Below are 15,417 nucleotides of genomic sequence, written 5' to 3'. Positions count from 1 at the left end.
ATTGCTAGAATCCAGTGTCAAAATCATGTTTATTTTCATGTAGTTCACAGTAAAAAATTATGAGATCTTTTGATAAACAATAGGCATAGCCATATAGAAAGTAAAACAACCACTTCCAACTTTTCGCCTTACTTCTTTTGAATAGCTATGTCCTTTGCCTGATTCCCTCTTCTGGAGTGAAGGGGTTTTTTTTTAGTATTTAATAAGCAGAACTTTTGCTCTGAGGCAACAAGTTAGAATGAACTGAACAGCATTATCATGCAAAAAGCATAACTGAGGTATAAATCTAACTATGTTCTTATCTTAAGGGGATGCACGGGTTTCTAATACAAATTTTTGAGTTGTAAAGTGTTAGTAAAGTGTTGACCTTTTCAGAGATGTGATTTTTTTCCTCTCTCTGTTGCCCCCCTTGCTCAGATTTCTGACTTTTCTAACCTTCCCAAGTGGAGTTTAATGATGACCCTATTTAGTAGCTCAGCAGGCAGTTTTTAAAATGATGGGCTCAGCTAATGGATTCATAGGCCTCTGAATTCACAGGCTTTCCCAGTGTTGTCAGGAAGCTGGACAATATAATACATAAGGCTGGTAAAGTGACAGAGCTATTCTTAGATGCCTTGCCAGAGGGCATGCACTAGCATTCTTGGTCTAGAATGACATTTTTTATTGTATCTGCCTTTGGTAGTAGAAATCTATCAGTCTCCTGTAACTTCTGCTCCTTTTCTAATTCTACTGTGTCCATCCTGAGATGCAGAGGGCAGTACAGCAAGCAATACTCTAGATTTGAGTGAACCAAGGTTTTAGGTAGCAGCAAAATGACTCTGAATCCCTGTGTCTCATTCTCACAGCTGTTACTGACAGAGCCAGATTTTAGTCAGAATTCTAAGGTGCTATTGTACACAGAGCCGATGATTTCAGAGACCTTTCAGTGGTCACTCCCAAGATCTCATTCGTGAGTGTTAACTGCCAATCCCATGTTCTCCATCATGTAGGCATCGTACAGATAATGTCTGTCTAGAGGCATTATGTTACACTTAATCTTTGTTGAAACTCATATGCCACTTTTTGCTCACTCAGTTTTTTGAGTTTCTTCTGGAGTTCCTCATAATCATCGGACTACCCTGCAGGAGTTAACAGCACACCTGTTAAGGTGGCTCAATGGAAACCCATCCAAGCAGAAGTGTCCCCAGCTAGTAAGACTTTTGGAAATGTTGTTATGAGGATCACTGCATCCTCCATTTCATTCTTAAAGGCCTGTTGTCATTAACGGATGTCAGTCCCTGAAAGTTCTAGACTTTATATCTGGAAAGAGCCTGGATGCAGACACTTCCATGAGGTTGCAACCGGCATGGAAGGACACAGAACAGTAGAGTCCCGATTACCCACAGGCATAGTGGGACCCTAAGATAGTTTGTCACGAGCAGTTCAAGGACATGTTATTAAACACCTTACACCCACTAATTATGGCAATTATTTATGTACATCTATATCACATATTAGTATAAAATGGATGTTTTATATTATGTAGATCATATTATATCATATTATACTACTAAATATTATAAATTTATTTTTATATATGTTCATAGGACAAATTGACTAGTACAAATACAACTTACTTGTGTCAACTTCAGTCACAAGGATAGGCTTTGAGAACTGGATCCTGAAACCCCAAGGGTAATTGCCAGTTCCTTTAGCGATCTTCACCGTTCTTTCACGAACTGCAAAATAGGAAAAAAGACATCCCTTTTTCTCTACAAGTCAAGTTCAATTTAACAAGCAGTAGCCTGTTTTTAAAACTTTTTATCTATAGGCACTGACAGTTTCCACAAATGGCTTTCAGTATCACTCCCAGCTCTTTGGTGCTGCTCCTCTGCCACTGTGTACCCCCCTCATGCCACAACTGTTTGAATGTCATTCATGTTAGGGCAAAGACAGACAACATCAATGAAGTGTACTTTCATCAGCAGTTTACGTTAAGTGCCTAGACTTTGTAATGAAGGGGTGGAGAATTGTTCAGATACTCCACTCAACCGGCAGTTTCTGGTAGAGAAAAGTGCTCAATGCTTTCTGTGTCAGACTTCTAAGCTGCAAATATAAATACACTCTAAATTTTCAAATTAGTTTAAATCTGCCTCTTATAGTTTAATTATTTTTATACTTTATAAGGTCTCTGTCTTTTGGATACCAGTTGTTTCTTTTCCTTTCATCTACCCTTCCCTGTCCCCACTCCCACTGCCTCCCAGTCATCTAGTCCTACCCCCCACCACACTGGCATCTCCTGGCACCAGTGGCTGTACCCATGTGAAATGTCTTTCAAGTCAGCAGAATTTAACATGTAAATGGATCACCCTCAGTAAAAAGGAAGATCAAGGTCAAATTGCCTACTTCCAAAATTTTCTCAGGGTCTAGTATTATTATCGTGTCTCAAATGGTCTGGCCCATTAGTAAATCTTATACTCATGAAGGACTTCAGCATAAATTTGAATTCTCCGAATGTCTGCTTTTGATCATTTGACTGTCTTACTGTGTTTTTTTAATGGAGGCCAACTTAATAATAATTTATGACACCTGTTTTTTCTTCAAATTGTATACTGTTTGGAAGATAGAAATTACTTTAAAGGTTACTTTACTAGCAGACCAATTGACATTACCTGTCCAAAAGAGCATAGATACTTCAATATCTACTTTAACTATCTTGCTGAACTTCTGAGCTCTCCCCTGGAAGAAAAGGCAATCAGAATGGCTTTCCAGAGTATTCTCATATATTTTAAGGGAGATTTTTCATATCTGGAGATTTAGAGAGGACATTCATTTTGTCTCATATTCTGAATGATTTATGAACTCCAGCAAACAGAACTCCTAGAAAGGTACAGGAGTGTTTCAGTTTGTCTTAGTTCTTTGAACAGTGTTACTTTTCAGTAACTTAACATCTGAAAAGTGAAGGAAAACCTCCCATCCCCCTGCAAAAGTCATTCACTACATCTGTTTGCATGACAGGGTTTAAACTACGCATAGAACAACCCTCCACACCCATAGCAAACTTGATCCTTTTCTTTCTGGTTCTAAAATGTTTGAAAGTTTGATGGAGAACAGATCTTATGACCATTATAATACTTTATGTCCACAAATAGCTCTCTATGATTTTGCTGTGCTTGAAGAAGTTATGAAATTACATCGCTTCTACACTTATCATGCAGCAAGAGATAAGGTTTAATTATGACCTTTTGCCAGTATCAATTTTGTCAAGTAATAACACCATTTTGCAAGTCAGTAGCTAAATAAGAACTACTTATTTACAATTTTAATAGCCATTTATCTTCTTGGGTTGCTCTTTTCCTGTCTTTAGCATAAGTGTCCAGCATCTTCTCCAAAACATTGGTCCCCTGGAATCCTGAGTGCCCCAAATTATACAGTTTTATGACATTTATTACCTGTTGCTTTAGCGAACTTACTTGCCACTGGTCTAGACCTTTTGCTGAGACATCTAGGACTATTATCCGGAGAGACATCATCTCCTCTGAAAACCCAGGCAGCAGAATGAAAGTTTTCTGTGTAAAAACCTCTGTCCTCATTTTCAGAATGTAGTCCCAGATCTACTGACCGAGCATCCTCTGAATTTACTGTCATGAGGATAAAACAAGTGAAAGTAATGTCAGTAGGGAAAATGCATGAAGAATAACAGACCTCATCCAGTCAGCATGGAAGAAGTGTCACAAGCTTCTTAATGAACTGTTTGTAATGTCTGTACTTAGTTCTGCAATTTTACTGCTGTTAAATAGGCAGTCTGCAAAGATGTCCAAATATAAGATCACAATATTGGATGCTATTGCATATTGAACTTGAATGCCAAGTGAAGTCTTAATGCAAATGGTCAAAACAGGAACTGCACCTCTTTAAGAAAAGTCTGGCTTTAGCCAATTGTTAAGCTTTCTTATGTGGCCCACTTGATTAGGAATCCAAACAAGTTTTCTAGAAATTTGTCCTGGTTTCATCTGGGATAGAGTTGATTGTCTTCCTAGTAGCTGGTACAGTGCTATGTTTTGAGTTCAGCATGAGAAGAATGCTGATAACACTGATGTTTTCAGTTGTTGCTAAATAATGTTTAGTTTAAAGTTGAGGATTTTTCAGCTTCTCATGCCCAGCCAGCGAGAAAGCTGGAGGGGCGCAAGAAGTTGGCACAGGACACAGCCAGGGCACCTGACCCAAACTGGCCAACAGGGTATTCCATACCATGGGACATCCCATCTAGTATAGGAACTGGGGAGGGTGGGGGCAGGGGATCACTGCTCGGGGATTAACTGGGTGTCGATCAGTGGGTGGTGAGCAATTTGTATATTCCAATCCTTTTATTATTACTGTTGTCATTTTATTAATGCTATCATTATTAGTTTCTTCTTTTCTGTTCTATTAAACCATTCTTCTCACAACCCATGAGTTTTACCTTTTTCCCTGATTTTCTCCTCCATCCCACTGGGGGGGGGGGTAAGTGAGTGAGCGGCTGCGTGGTGCTTAGTTGCTGGCTGGGGTTAAACCATGACAAAATTTAATATGAGTTCAGTGCATACGGGAAGACAAAAGAGAAGCTGAAAGGTAGCTGGCATGGCTCAGGTAATGATGACCGTATTTGCTGTTTGCTTAATTTTAGCTCTTCTGGATGTGTGTATTCAGTTTTATTAAAAAAAGAGGTAAGGAAAGAATAGTTGGGTTTTTTTTGTTTTTGGTTTGGTTTTGTTTTGTTTTGTTTTTTAAATATAGAACTTCTAGCTTGTCCTAGGCTGTTGAATATTTGTATGATGTTATATGTGTTATCATGAGGATTTTCAGACTCATATTTTATATTAATTTGCATTCACAATGTCTTGCAATGAGTCCACTGGGTCAAACCATGACACACAGTTTAATATGACAATAGAGGAGAGCTCTAATTCTCTGCTAAAGGAAAAAGCAGTAACGTTCAGGCTCACAAGGAGATAGGACAGCAGGCAGCTGGCTGTGTGACAAGCAGGCTATAAACAGCAGTTTGACTGTGGAGAAACAGGCTATGCAATATAGTATGACAACTTCCCAAGCAGACTGGGAGCTGGAACTTCAAAGCTAAAACTGGGTAGTGAAAGATATATAAAAGTACAGACCACCACTGACTGTGCTAAGAGACAGACTGAAAAAATGCTTTAGTGTAAGTTATCTGAGAAGAAAAAAGAAATCATGTTTCTTTTAATACAAAATGCTTGGTATAATGCAGCTAGATTAATGCAGCTGGAGAAAGGATTTGTTTGCTTTGTTTATCCTGTTTGATGCGGCAATTATGCAGAATGATTTCCAGTTTCAAAACAGAAAAGTTAAAAATTAACCTTTATTTAGTTTTGTTCAGCAGGTTACCTCCTGAGTACATCTAAATGGCAGTCTTTTTTCACTTTGACAGTTTGCCTAACTGTTTATATGTAGACAAATACTCCACATCCACTGGCTTCTCCCTTATTATGCAGAAAGTATGAGATGGCAAGATTAACGGTATAAAAAGATGGCATTGTTAACTGTATAAAAAGCTATGAGTAAATAAACAGAAATAAACAAATAAATAAATACTACTAGGATGATATGTTTAAAGCACATATTAGCTTGCTACCATGAATTTATAAATTAAGAAAACCTAGACTAGCACCAACCAATACAGTACAGCACACTATTTTGCCAGTTTAGTCCTGATTTGTTATAATTGTAGTAGAGTTTAAAATGTGACTAATAGGCAAAAGCAGAAAAATAAATACTGCCACGCTGGTGCTATGGAGTTATGCCAATACATTTCTTGAATGTCTTCTTGTCTCTTCCCTCCTTGAGCTTTTGGCACAGATGTCAAACTAAGCAGTTTATGAGTGTCAGGAACAAGCTGCACTTAGGTTCTTCTCAGCTGCTGAAAGTAAGCATGTAAGGAGCTGCCGCTTCCAAATATTGATTAGAGATGTCTCAAGTCTGCAATCACCAGGGAACGGCATAGCTACCAAAGCAAAAGGGACAGAAGTCTCAGGCCTGTAGCATACTATCCAAGATGATTAGATACTAGGATTTGTGACAGAATTGTCTACTCACTCACCTGTTCTGGAGACCACTTGAGGTTCATGTCATGTGCTACCAAAACCTTTGTCTCAGGGAAAGCTATTCTAGCTCTTGCAACTTGGTTTTTTTTTTTTTTTTTGTATGCTTGTTTGGTTCGGTGGTTTTTGTTTGTTTGTTTGTTTGTTTATATTTTCTCTATGAAACCTGTGTGTGCTTGATCTAGTAAAATTTATGGTCCAGCTTTATATTCAAGAGACATTACTGTTGAAATCAATGAACAGTTTAACTTGGTTTATATATAGGTTTTTTGAGCTCTGGTAGTTTGACACAGTAACTTTCTATTCTCCTTGCCACAGACTTGTATTTGTCTTAGGGGCAAAGAATGGAAACTGCTACCAATAAACAGTTTTTTCATTTCCATGTGAAATGTCAGTCATCCTTGCTGCTTTGTTAACAGCCATTAAAAACTTAGGGATTGACTCAGTTATCTAAACATAGGTGGCTAGTACCATATTAGATGCCTTAGGGTATCTCACTTTCTGTCCAATTACTGCTTCAAAAAGGCATGGTTTCCCTGTAGGTCACATACCTCAGAACTCTATTGGTGTCCCAGCTGGCAACTGACACGTATGTTTAGGTAGTGAATTGAGGCTCTGCTGGTGTAGGACTTACCTCTTCAGTTCAGGCATAGAACATATTTACAGTTTATCTTGTATTGGACTTGCACTGAAGTCTTACAGCTGTCAGTCTTCTGTAGGTTTGCATTTAACCTTCTTCAAAAAGGAGGTTATACATCTACAAATAAAACTTCCCTCACTAAAAGTAACCATTAAAGCAAAAAATATTTCCACAGGGAAGTGCACATTTCTTCATCTGTACAAAGAACTTCTTACATTACTAAAATAGCAAAACAGGAGGCAAAGGCAGTGTGAAGTAAGAAGTACCACATATGTTCTCTCCTAGACTACGCAATCCTTGCCTGGGGACTCCATCTGCATGAAATGTAAATTCATTAAGCAGTTCATCTTTAAAGTTCCTTCCCATGTGATTTGAGCTGGTACAGGCTCAAGTTTGGTACAGGCCCAAGCATATGGTGAGGTGATAGATTTCTTAACAAGACAGTTACGGGACTAACTGTTTAAGGAATTGGAGGGACAGTGAAGGAGAATCTAGGCAATGAACCTGAAGATAAAAGGTGGAGAGGGTGGTTATCTTAGTGAGGGAAGAAGGACTCCCAGCTCACCATAGGTTTTACATAAGCAAAGTAGGCATCAGGATTATGATTTTTGTTATACCCGCAAAGCTGCTGCTCTAAGTGATTACCTACCTGTTTTTTTTGTGCCTAGAGTTTGTCTTAACATTAATTGCATATGGACTAGGATGGTACAATCAACTTTTTTTCAGTTAGATTGTTCACTTGGTTATATGAAGGAGAGACGATACTAAATCCTATAGTGAGGAATAGTTCAATTGAACAAAATATGCTTGCTCATGATAATGACTGAGGCAGAGACTCAGGTTATGAACTGAAGATCAATTTCCTTAGCTGAAAACCCTGTCAGAATGTCTTTCACATGAAGGAGAAAGAATATAGTCATAAGATTAAAGTACTCACTTGATCCCTCAGTGATTGTGCTGTTTATGGAGCTCCCTCCAGTTGAACTGCATTTTTTGCTGTCTTTGAACTGTTTCCGTCTCCTGGCCCACTGGTCTGTTGTTTCTTCTTGGGAGCTATCGCTTGCTCTGGTGTCTTTCATCAAAGGTAGCTTTCTAGTTTTATTCATTTCTGATTTCAAGTCTAAATTATAACCAGACATTATTTGTAAGGAATGTGTAAGGCAACTTAAGCAATTATAGTGTTTAAAATTTCCACATTCTAAATACAAGAATAACTTAACCAAACACAGAAATGAAAATACCAAATAATACTGAAAATATTCATAAAGTATATCTTTTAGATTAATTGAGGTCTTCATGCAGAAACGAGTACATGTGGTTACCTTGCAGTAGTTGTATCTGTAGTTAAATATCTACATAGCTATTTGTGTAGCACCATTTTTAGGCAGAAACATATAAATTGTGCATGGATTTTATTAAGAAGTGCTCACACATTTTTGAAGTGGTCAGTATGTAAATATATAAAGTGCTATTTAAACATTAAAAATCTTGCAAGCCACACATGCAGATAAAAGGACGATATGCCTTTCTACATTAGGTTTCTTTCTAGGTAAGGCAATATAAATTTATTCGTTGTATCACTATTTCAGCTAAAACAACAATTGGAAAACAGACGGTATTAGATTCCATTCTGAAAATGCAACTGTACCCACTGGCAAGGGCAGATAGGGAGAAAGTGAGCTCAGCCTCAACAGGCTCCCTAGAAGATTGTGCAAGTGTTCTGTTGGCTTGATAGCATCTTTCTGACTTCAGTCAGATATCCATCACACACCTGTGTCACTGAGCCCCTTTTCCAGGGCAGCTGACTATGGCTGAGGCTCAGGAAACCAATCTCTTGTAGCTCCCTTGTAGTGCCCTTTGCATGAGTCCTTGCCCCTCTGATAATAATTAAGTTCCCACAACACCAGCAGAATTTTAGCTTGCCTGGACTCCTCTCCTCCATCCTGTTCACAACATTTGCACCTGTTTTTCTCCTCTATTCTAGATGCTTTCACTCTTTGTTGAAAAATGCCATGTTTCCTTTCCAGCATCACTGAATTACCAGGCACAGGAAGTCCCCCATTGCCCCTTGTGCCCAAAGTCTTGAATAAGTAGGTTGGTATTCCCACATTACAAATGGACGTTGATTCATATTAATGAGTATTAAAACTTTAAATGCTTATACTTCTTTCTGGATGTACACATTTACTCATTTAAGGTAGGACCTCCACAGAGTTGCTGAGAATAACCCAGGTGGAAAATCAAAATACAACCATAGACCAAGAGGACCAAAGTTACCGAACATGTGAAGTGATAGGTAAGAGAAAGAACACACATAGATAATTATTAGCAAGGGGCAAAAGGGAAGAGGAGAGAATAAAACAAAAATGCAATAGCTACCTTACTTCTGTGCTGTGTGTTTAACCACTGAGGTCTAATGTATGAGAACTCAAGGTTTTTGAGCACACAGGCTTCCTTCCATGTCTTCTTTCTATACCTTGTTCTAAAGAGATTTCCATTTAATTAATTCTCTATTGATTTTAGTATTTCAGATATTGATCTATATAGCAATATCTACCTATATAATGTATCAATATAGTCTATATAGACTTCAGGTATTTTTGAAATTTCCATTACCCATGCCAAACAAGACAACCTTGGAGGACATACCAGTATTTTCTACAGATATTGTGAGCTAGAAAGATTATTAAAAACTTTCTGATGCTTTTTACTATGATTTGTGAAGATATTTTCCCATGGTAAGAAAGTACTTATTTTTCAATATTATAAAACTCCTAACCTCCAAACCTACTGGAAACATTCTTTCTGAAGAGGATGATCTGAGTTATATTTGCATATAATTTGATTAATATAAAAAAATTAAAATTAAAATTAAAGTATTTGGAGTGATACTTCAAAAACACACACAGACATATGTGTGTGTACATATTCACAATGTAAAAAGCTTACATTGTAGTGTGCAGTGTCCCGGTATGGCTTTACGTTTTTATGATTCAAAACACTTTTTTTAAATGACCAGTTATGAATATGGGTAGATGGATTACAGAAGGGAAGACAAGAAATTTTGTAAAAGATTAGCTATAAAAAATAGTTCTTTTTCATATGCAGTTTTCTTAACTACATAAGAGGAGAAAAGAAGGTTGAATGATCTACTGTGTTTATTCCATGACATGTAAAGGCTCAGCCAGAATTAAGACTGAGATTTACTTAGAATTCATTATTTCCTTAGCTCACGTGAATTCCAAAAACAGATTTATGTGGTTTTAAACACCAACTAGAGCTCTGAGTTCATGCCACATGGCAACTGCAAAAAAACCCTTCCTGTTTTGGTGTTTGCTTCTCTCACTAGATGTATAGGATGAGTTGACTGTTTAGTGTAGGAAACTCACTTGTTGAACAAAGTTGCATTCAAATTTTCTTCTTTTTTTTAAATTTTATTTAAGTTACCTGGCTCTACAAGACGGCTCCTAGGACCCTCAACACAATAACTGCATATTATAACCAAATGGCCCTGCTTACCAACATCATCTCTTTGTAAAGTTATAATATACTTTCATTTTCCCAAAAAAGATGTCACCAAAGCACTAAACCATGTACACAAAAGGTGTGTAAGTGATATTAACTCCAAAAGTCTTATAATACCTACCTTTCTGACAAATCTGTTTTACTGATGATGGCGGGATATCTGCATTCTGGTGAATATCTTCTTCAATTTCAATCCTTTTCTCAACGTCATTGGAGCTGGATTTGGCTAACTGAGGTAGTTGATGTTCTCCAGACTCTCTCCTTAAGCTATCATCAGTTGACTGTTTACAGCAAAAGTTCTCTGGTCTTTCCTTGATATTTGAATGTTCTGTGAAATTCTCTCTCATTTCTGTATATAGTGAAGAGGTAGATAATATGGCAGCCTGTGCTGAATCATTATGGCAATTGGATTCAACAAGGATATTCCCAGCTATGTCTTGCATCTCAGAAAAGCTTTCAGATTCATTATTTATGTCATGATCCTCAGGATCTAACAGCAAGGATGACAGCAAGGATTTTTCTTGTATACTACAGGGAAGTTTAGGCTCTTTTCTTACCCCAGAGCTGAAAGAATCAGGCATCAATTTAGTGTCACCTTGGATGAGTCTTCGTTCTAGTTCTCCAGTTATCACAGTCATTACTGACCCTCTCCTTTTCTTTATTACCTCAGGCTCTGCAGGGGTTAGGTGAACATTTTGCTGTAAAGGTGAAAGTTGTTTTGGAGCGCTTTCTGTAGATGCATAATTAGTACTTTCCTTGTCATTAATAAGTTCACCTGAAGGGCTTCTAGGACTTGTAGGGTTCTGTAATTCAACATGCTTTTCTGGATGGTTGTACTCTGGTGTCCTTTCACCTAAAGCACCTTTGGTAGACTCAGAGTCTTCCTCCCATATGGCTATGTTTCTCAGAGGCTCCTCATGCCCATTTTCTTTTTTCTCATTAATAGTACCATTGGAATGAAGACTCTCCATTAATGTTTCTTCTGTTTCTTCACTTTGCCCCAAATAGTCTGCATAGTCATTCAGTAAACAAGTGTCATCTAGATTTTCTTCAGGCTCAGATGGATAAATGGTAATATTATGATCGAATGATGTGAAAGCATACTGATATGAAGACTTAAGACCTCTCAAACTTCTCAGTGAGGAGGTCAAGTCAGAACACTTACAAAGTTCTGTATAGCTTGTATGAACATGTGAGTTCCTGTTATAGACATCTGCTTTGGTCTCCTTGGGCAATACTTTCAAGGATGGCAATGAATAAAAGCCAGAATCCCTTCTAGGGTGAACTGGTGATGGTACAACAATGGTGGTATCTGGGAAAGACTTTCTTCTTGCTGGTTTTTGCCCTGTTTCTCTGCATTTGTCACAGTTATTTCTTTCTTGACCTAATACATTGTTCTTACTGGTAAGCTCTTTCCCAGCATTTGGGTTATTCAAGGTATTACTAGCTACAAGACAATTTGTACTATTTATTTTTGAGAAAAGTATTTTATCTTTTGAAAAATCTTCCTTTTCATTGGTGTGGTCTTCATTGTCCTTTTTGCTATGGTTACAGAAATAATTTTCTTCCCCCCAAATTCTCAAGGCTGTAGAAAGGCTGTCAGATTCCTTTCTGTCATTAGCAGGGTACAAAGATACACCCTCTGCAATTGTATCCAAATTCATTTTGTCACAGTCAGCAAATTCTTTAGGTGGAGGGAGAAGTGTACATCCACCTGGGAATGTATAGTCTACTTTTTCATGAAATCTAAAAGATGACTCACAATCTGTATTGCAAGGTGCCCCTGTTACAGAATAACCTGTTTCACTCCAATATGTATCTTCATGTTCCCTGTTGCAGGTTTTGCTCTGTGCCTGACCACCAGGTTTGATATTAATCTTTAGATTTTTCTTTCTGCTGGTATATTCCACTTTAATTTCCTTTGCTTCAATGTTCATTTTCAGGGAGGCATTTTTGTTGATGGCAGTTTGAATTTTATGTTTAGAGGATCCCTTATATTTCCCATTATGTTCTGCTGAATGGTCAGTTGAAGGACACTGGTACTTTGAACATTTTGAACACTGGCTTTTCTGGTATTGTCTTTCATGAAAACGTTTATTGTTCTTTGAACTTTTCCTTTTTTCAGCTACAACGTTTGTTTCGGAATCAAACAGCACAATGTTTTTAATTTCTACTTTCACATTAAAAGAACCATATTTTACTTCTGCAGTAATTTTTCCAGTAGCCAAGCTAATGGACTCTGCAGAGTCTGGTTTGCCCCACAATGTAATATTTCCTGTGGATGAGCCTTCTGATTCACCAAAAGTTACTGTAGCTAGGATTTCATCTTGCTGAGGAGAGAACATCTGAGGAGGAAAGTTCTTTTCCTTCTTTCCTTCTTTTTCGCTGTCTGATACGTTATCAAGGTCTCTATCTTCAGATGCATCTAAGCTACTCTGATTCTGGTTTTCATGATTTTTTCCATCTTCTTCAGTACCCTTTACATCCACTAGCTCAGTGATGTGAGCCAGAGCCTCATCTGCTTTATTTTCAAGGCTTCCTACATTTTGCTGGCATTTACAAATAGGTGACAATTGTTCATCTAAGTTAAGGTAAAAAAAAAAAGAAAAAATAATTTTTCCCATGATTTGGTAAGAAGTATCACAAATGTATGATTATCTTTGAATCACTTTTCATAGAAAATGCCTATACTATCTTTAAGGTGTAGTATATTTTCCAAAACATTATTTTTTTCATTTCAATAGTAACTTCTTTTGTCTTAATTATCTGATAAGTAATTTGAAGTCAGATAAACAGGGTAGGCCATGTTAACTCACTCTGAATGGAGGACAATAAATAATATATTAACACTCCTTTTTTTCTCAGAAAATTTTACAGCTGTTAGGGGATAAGGAATTCTATTTGCTTATAAAAAGGTCTACCTTTTTACTTCCATTACTCCTCTCCATATTTATTTCATTCCTATGAACACACTGGGACAATCAATATCCCATTGCATGTTTGCAGTTTGGGGTAGATTACATGGATCTTGACTTCATAATCCTTTTACAGATGAGCAAAGAAAGGGATTAATGAATATTGTTGCAATCACACAGCAGATCAGTGGCACATTGCCAGGAGGTCTGAGCCACAGCTCCCTGTTTGAAGCAGAAGAAAATACTGTTTTCTGGCATGAGCTGTACTATGAAAGGCTTCACAGCATTCGTACAACTACATGCTGCCCTTCTTGGACTTTTTTTAGAACAGGCTATGTGCATGAGAGGCTAACAGTTTACAGTGACATCTACCTAAGTAGGATTAGAACAAGCTGTTAAACTTAGACAACATTGGGAAATTTACAGCACGAATGCTGAAAATTTGAGGTAATTAAACATCAACATCTTTGGAAAGACTTTGCCAGAAATAGCTAGGGTAGCAGCTCAACTACAACAGAACAACTAGCCTCATCAAGACGTTACCTGTATATATGCGCACTTGAGTGTAAATATTTCCAATTTGACAAACAGCTTTGAGCACAAAGATGGATTTCTGTCTTGATGAGTAAATGGAGAATAAGCACCTATGATTCTGATGGTTTTACTTCAAATTAAACATTTCTGTAAACTTACATTCTCTGGAATCAAAGCTTTTTCTGCCCTTGCAGCTTTTTCTTCTTTTTCTACTCATTTCTAAGAACTGAGGGCATCTGGGTTCCACTCTTCTGTGTGGGAGGGAAAACATTGGATAATGAGAAAGTTTCTCTGGAATTCTTTTGCTCTCTCTCAGGGTCTCTAACTTGGCTTTTCTTCTGTGTAAGAACTGGCTGATGATAACAAAAAATAGAAAAGTGCTAGAGCATGTACTAATGCATCTATTTTCTTCTCTTGGTTATTTGGGACCAAATTTTCAAAGGTTTCCAAATACTAGCTTAAAAACAAGGTCTGATGATCTCAGCTATGGGGCCTGAACCAATACTCTTTGAAGTCTGTGGGAGATTTGGGCAGTGGTCGACCTTTTCCAGCCTATGATTTTATCTGTTTCTGATTTTTAGAGATTAATATTTTGTTTGAAGCATTAATTTTTAATTCAATCTTATTTATATACATAATGAAATACTTAATAATCATTGCTTTTTCTCTTGAGGAAAAATTCAGACCTAGTATAAGAGAATAAAAGGCCTTAGCTAGGACTAAGTACATAACTGAGCTGCATACAGAGCAAACTCACCAATCTGCATCTTACAGTTTGGGTTGCCCCTTGCATTTGTGGGAAGAAGAAAATTGTCTTATACGATTTTTTTGCCTCATAGGGAAACTTATTAAATGTAAGATTAACTGTTAATGCTGGCTTAGTATTGAAGACTTACTCCACTCAAAGTTAAATGGCAGTGGAATACCTCTCATATAATTTTTAAATATTATTCTTTTCACAAAATCAAGAAAATAAAAATTAAAATGTTTATCTGTGTTTCTCCACAGGCCTGTGGGAAATTTCACTGTCTGAATTTAACAGGCCTTAAGAAATATAGTATCAAAGAAGGCTCACCCTAAGGGAAACATTATGGATGCTACTATTTGTGTACTTTAATAATTTGAGACAAATGAAGAATTCCTAGACCCTCAACTAGGAGCTAAGCTTTGCATTCGTGTTTAGTTAGTCATTTTTTTACAGCTGATCACTGAAGTGAGACCTTAAATTTATACTGAACTGAGAAGAATAGCTAAAATCTGGAAGTCAACTATAATTCCTGTTGTGCCATGGGGCTGAATGCTGACTGAAGGCATGATAGTGATGGAAGAGGTCTGTATCCCATGCAGCAGGGTTACTATGTAGAGGCTATTTAACCAAATAGAATTGGTAGCATTTTCTGGGATTTATATTTGCTTGGAAAATAGACCCAAACTTACAACTGATTTTTATTTTGATTTTTTTTTACCGTATTGAAATATAATGGAAATAGTCAACTTTCCAAAATAAGTCAATGTTTTAGGATTTGCTTCTGTTATTTAATCCAAAGATTTTCTATTGTATTCTAAATGACCTTGGAATGGATAATTCACATTGTTTGAAATTAGAAATATTTGAACTGCTAATACATCATTGGGATAGTCTTGAAAATCAGTAGAGTTATGTTGGGAAAAAACAACTGACTGCAAGTGTTATTAGCCATAATATCTTTAG

The 15,417-nt window shown here is 37.1% G+C and overlaps 1 protein-coding gene across 4 annotated transcripts in view; it reads right to left on the bottom strand.

Moving 5' to 3' along the window:
* LOC126036158 (uncharacterized) overlaps window positions 1-15,417 on the bottom strand; it is a 48,248-nt gene that overhangs the window by 22,321 nt on the left and 10,510 nt on the right. For 3 of the 4 annotated variants that reach the window (XM_049795607.1, XM_049795606.1, XM_049795604.1), the window contains 5 exons: window positions 13,866-13,957; window positions 10,379-12,838; window positions 7,670-7,852; window positions 3,453-3,620; window positions 1,617-1,718 (listed from right to left, as the gene is read on the bottom strand). In XM_049795607.1, coding sequence (XP_049651564.1) covers window positions 1,617-1,718; window positions 3,453-3,620; window positions 7,670-7,852; window positions 10,379-12,838; window positions 13,866-13,923 — 2,971 coding nt within the window. In that variant the 5' untranslated portion in view covers window positions 13,924-13,957. The remainder of the gene's footprint in view (window positions 1-1,616; window positions 1,719-3,452; window positions 3,621-7,669; window positions 7,853-10,378; window positions 12,839-13,865; window positions 13,958-15,417) is intronic. The other variant, XM_049795608.1, reaches the window with a different exon arrangement.

Source organism: Accipiter gentilis, chromosome Z (assembly GCF_929443795.1).
Source record: "Accipiter gentilis chromosome Z, bAccGen1.1, whole genome shotgun sequence".
Taxonomy (NCBI): domain Eukaryota; kingdom Metazoa; phylum Chordata; class Aves; order Accipitriformes; family Accipitridae; genus Astur; species Astur gentilis.
This window is presented reverse-complemented; position numbering and strand designations above follow the sequence as displayed.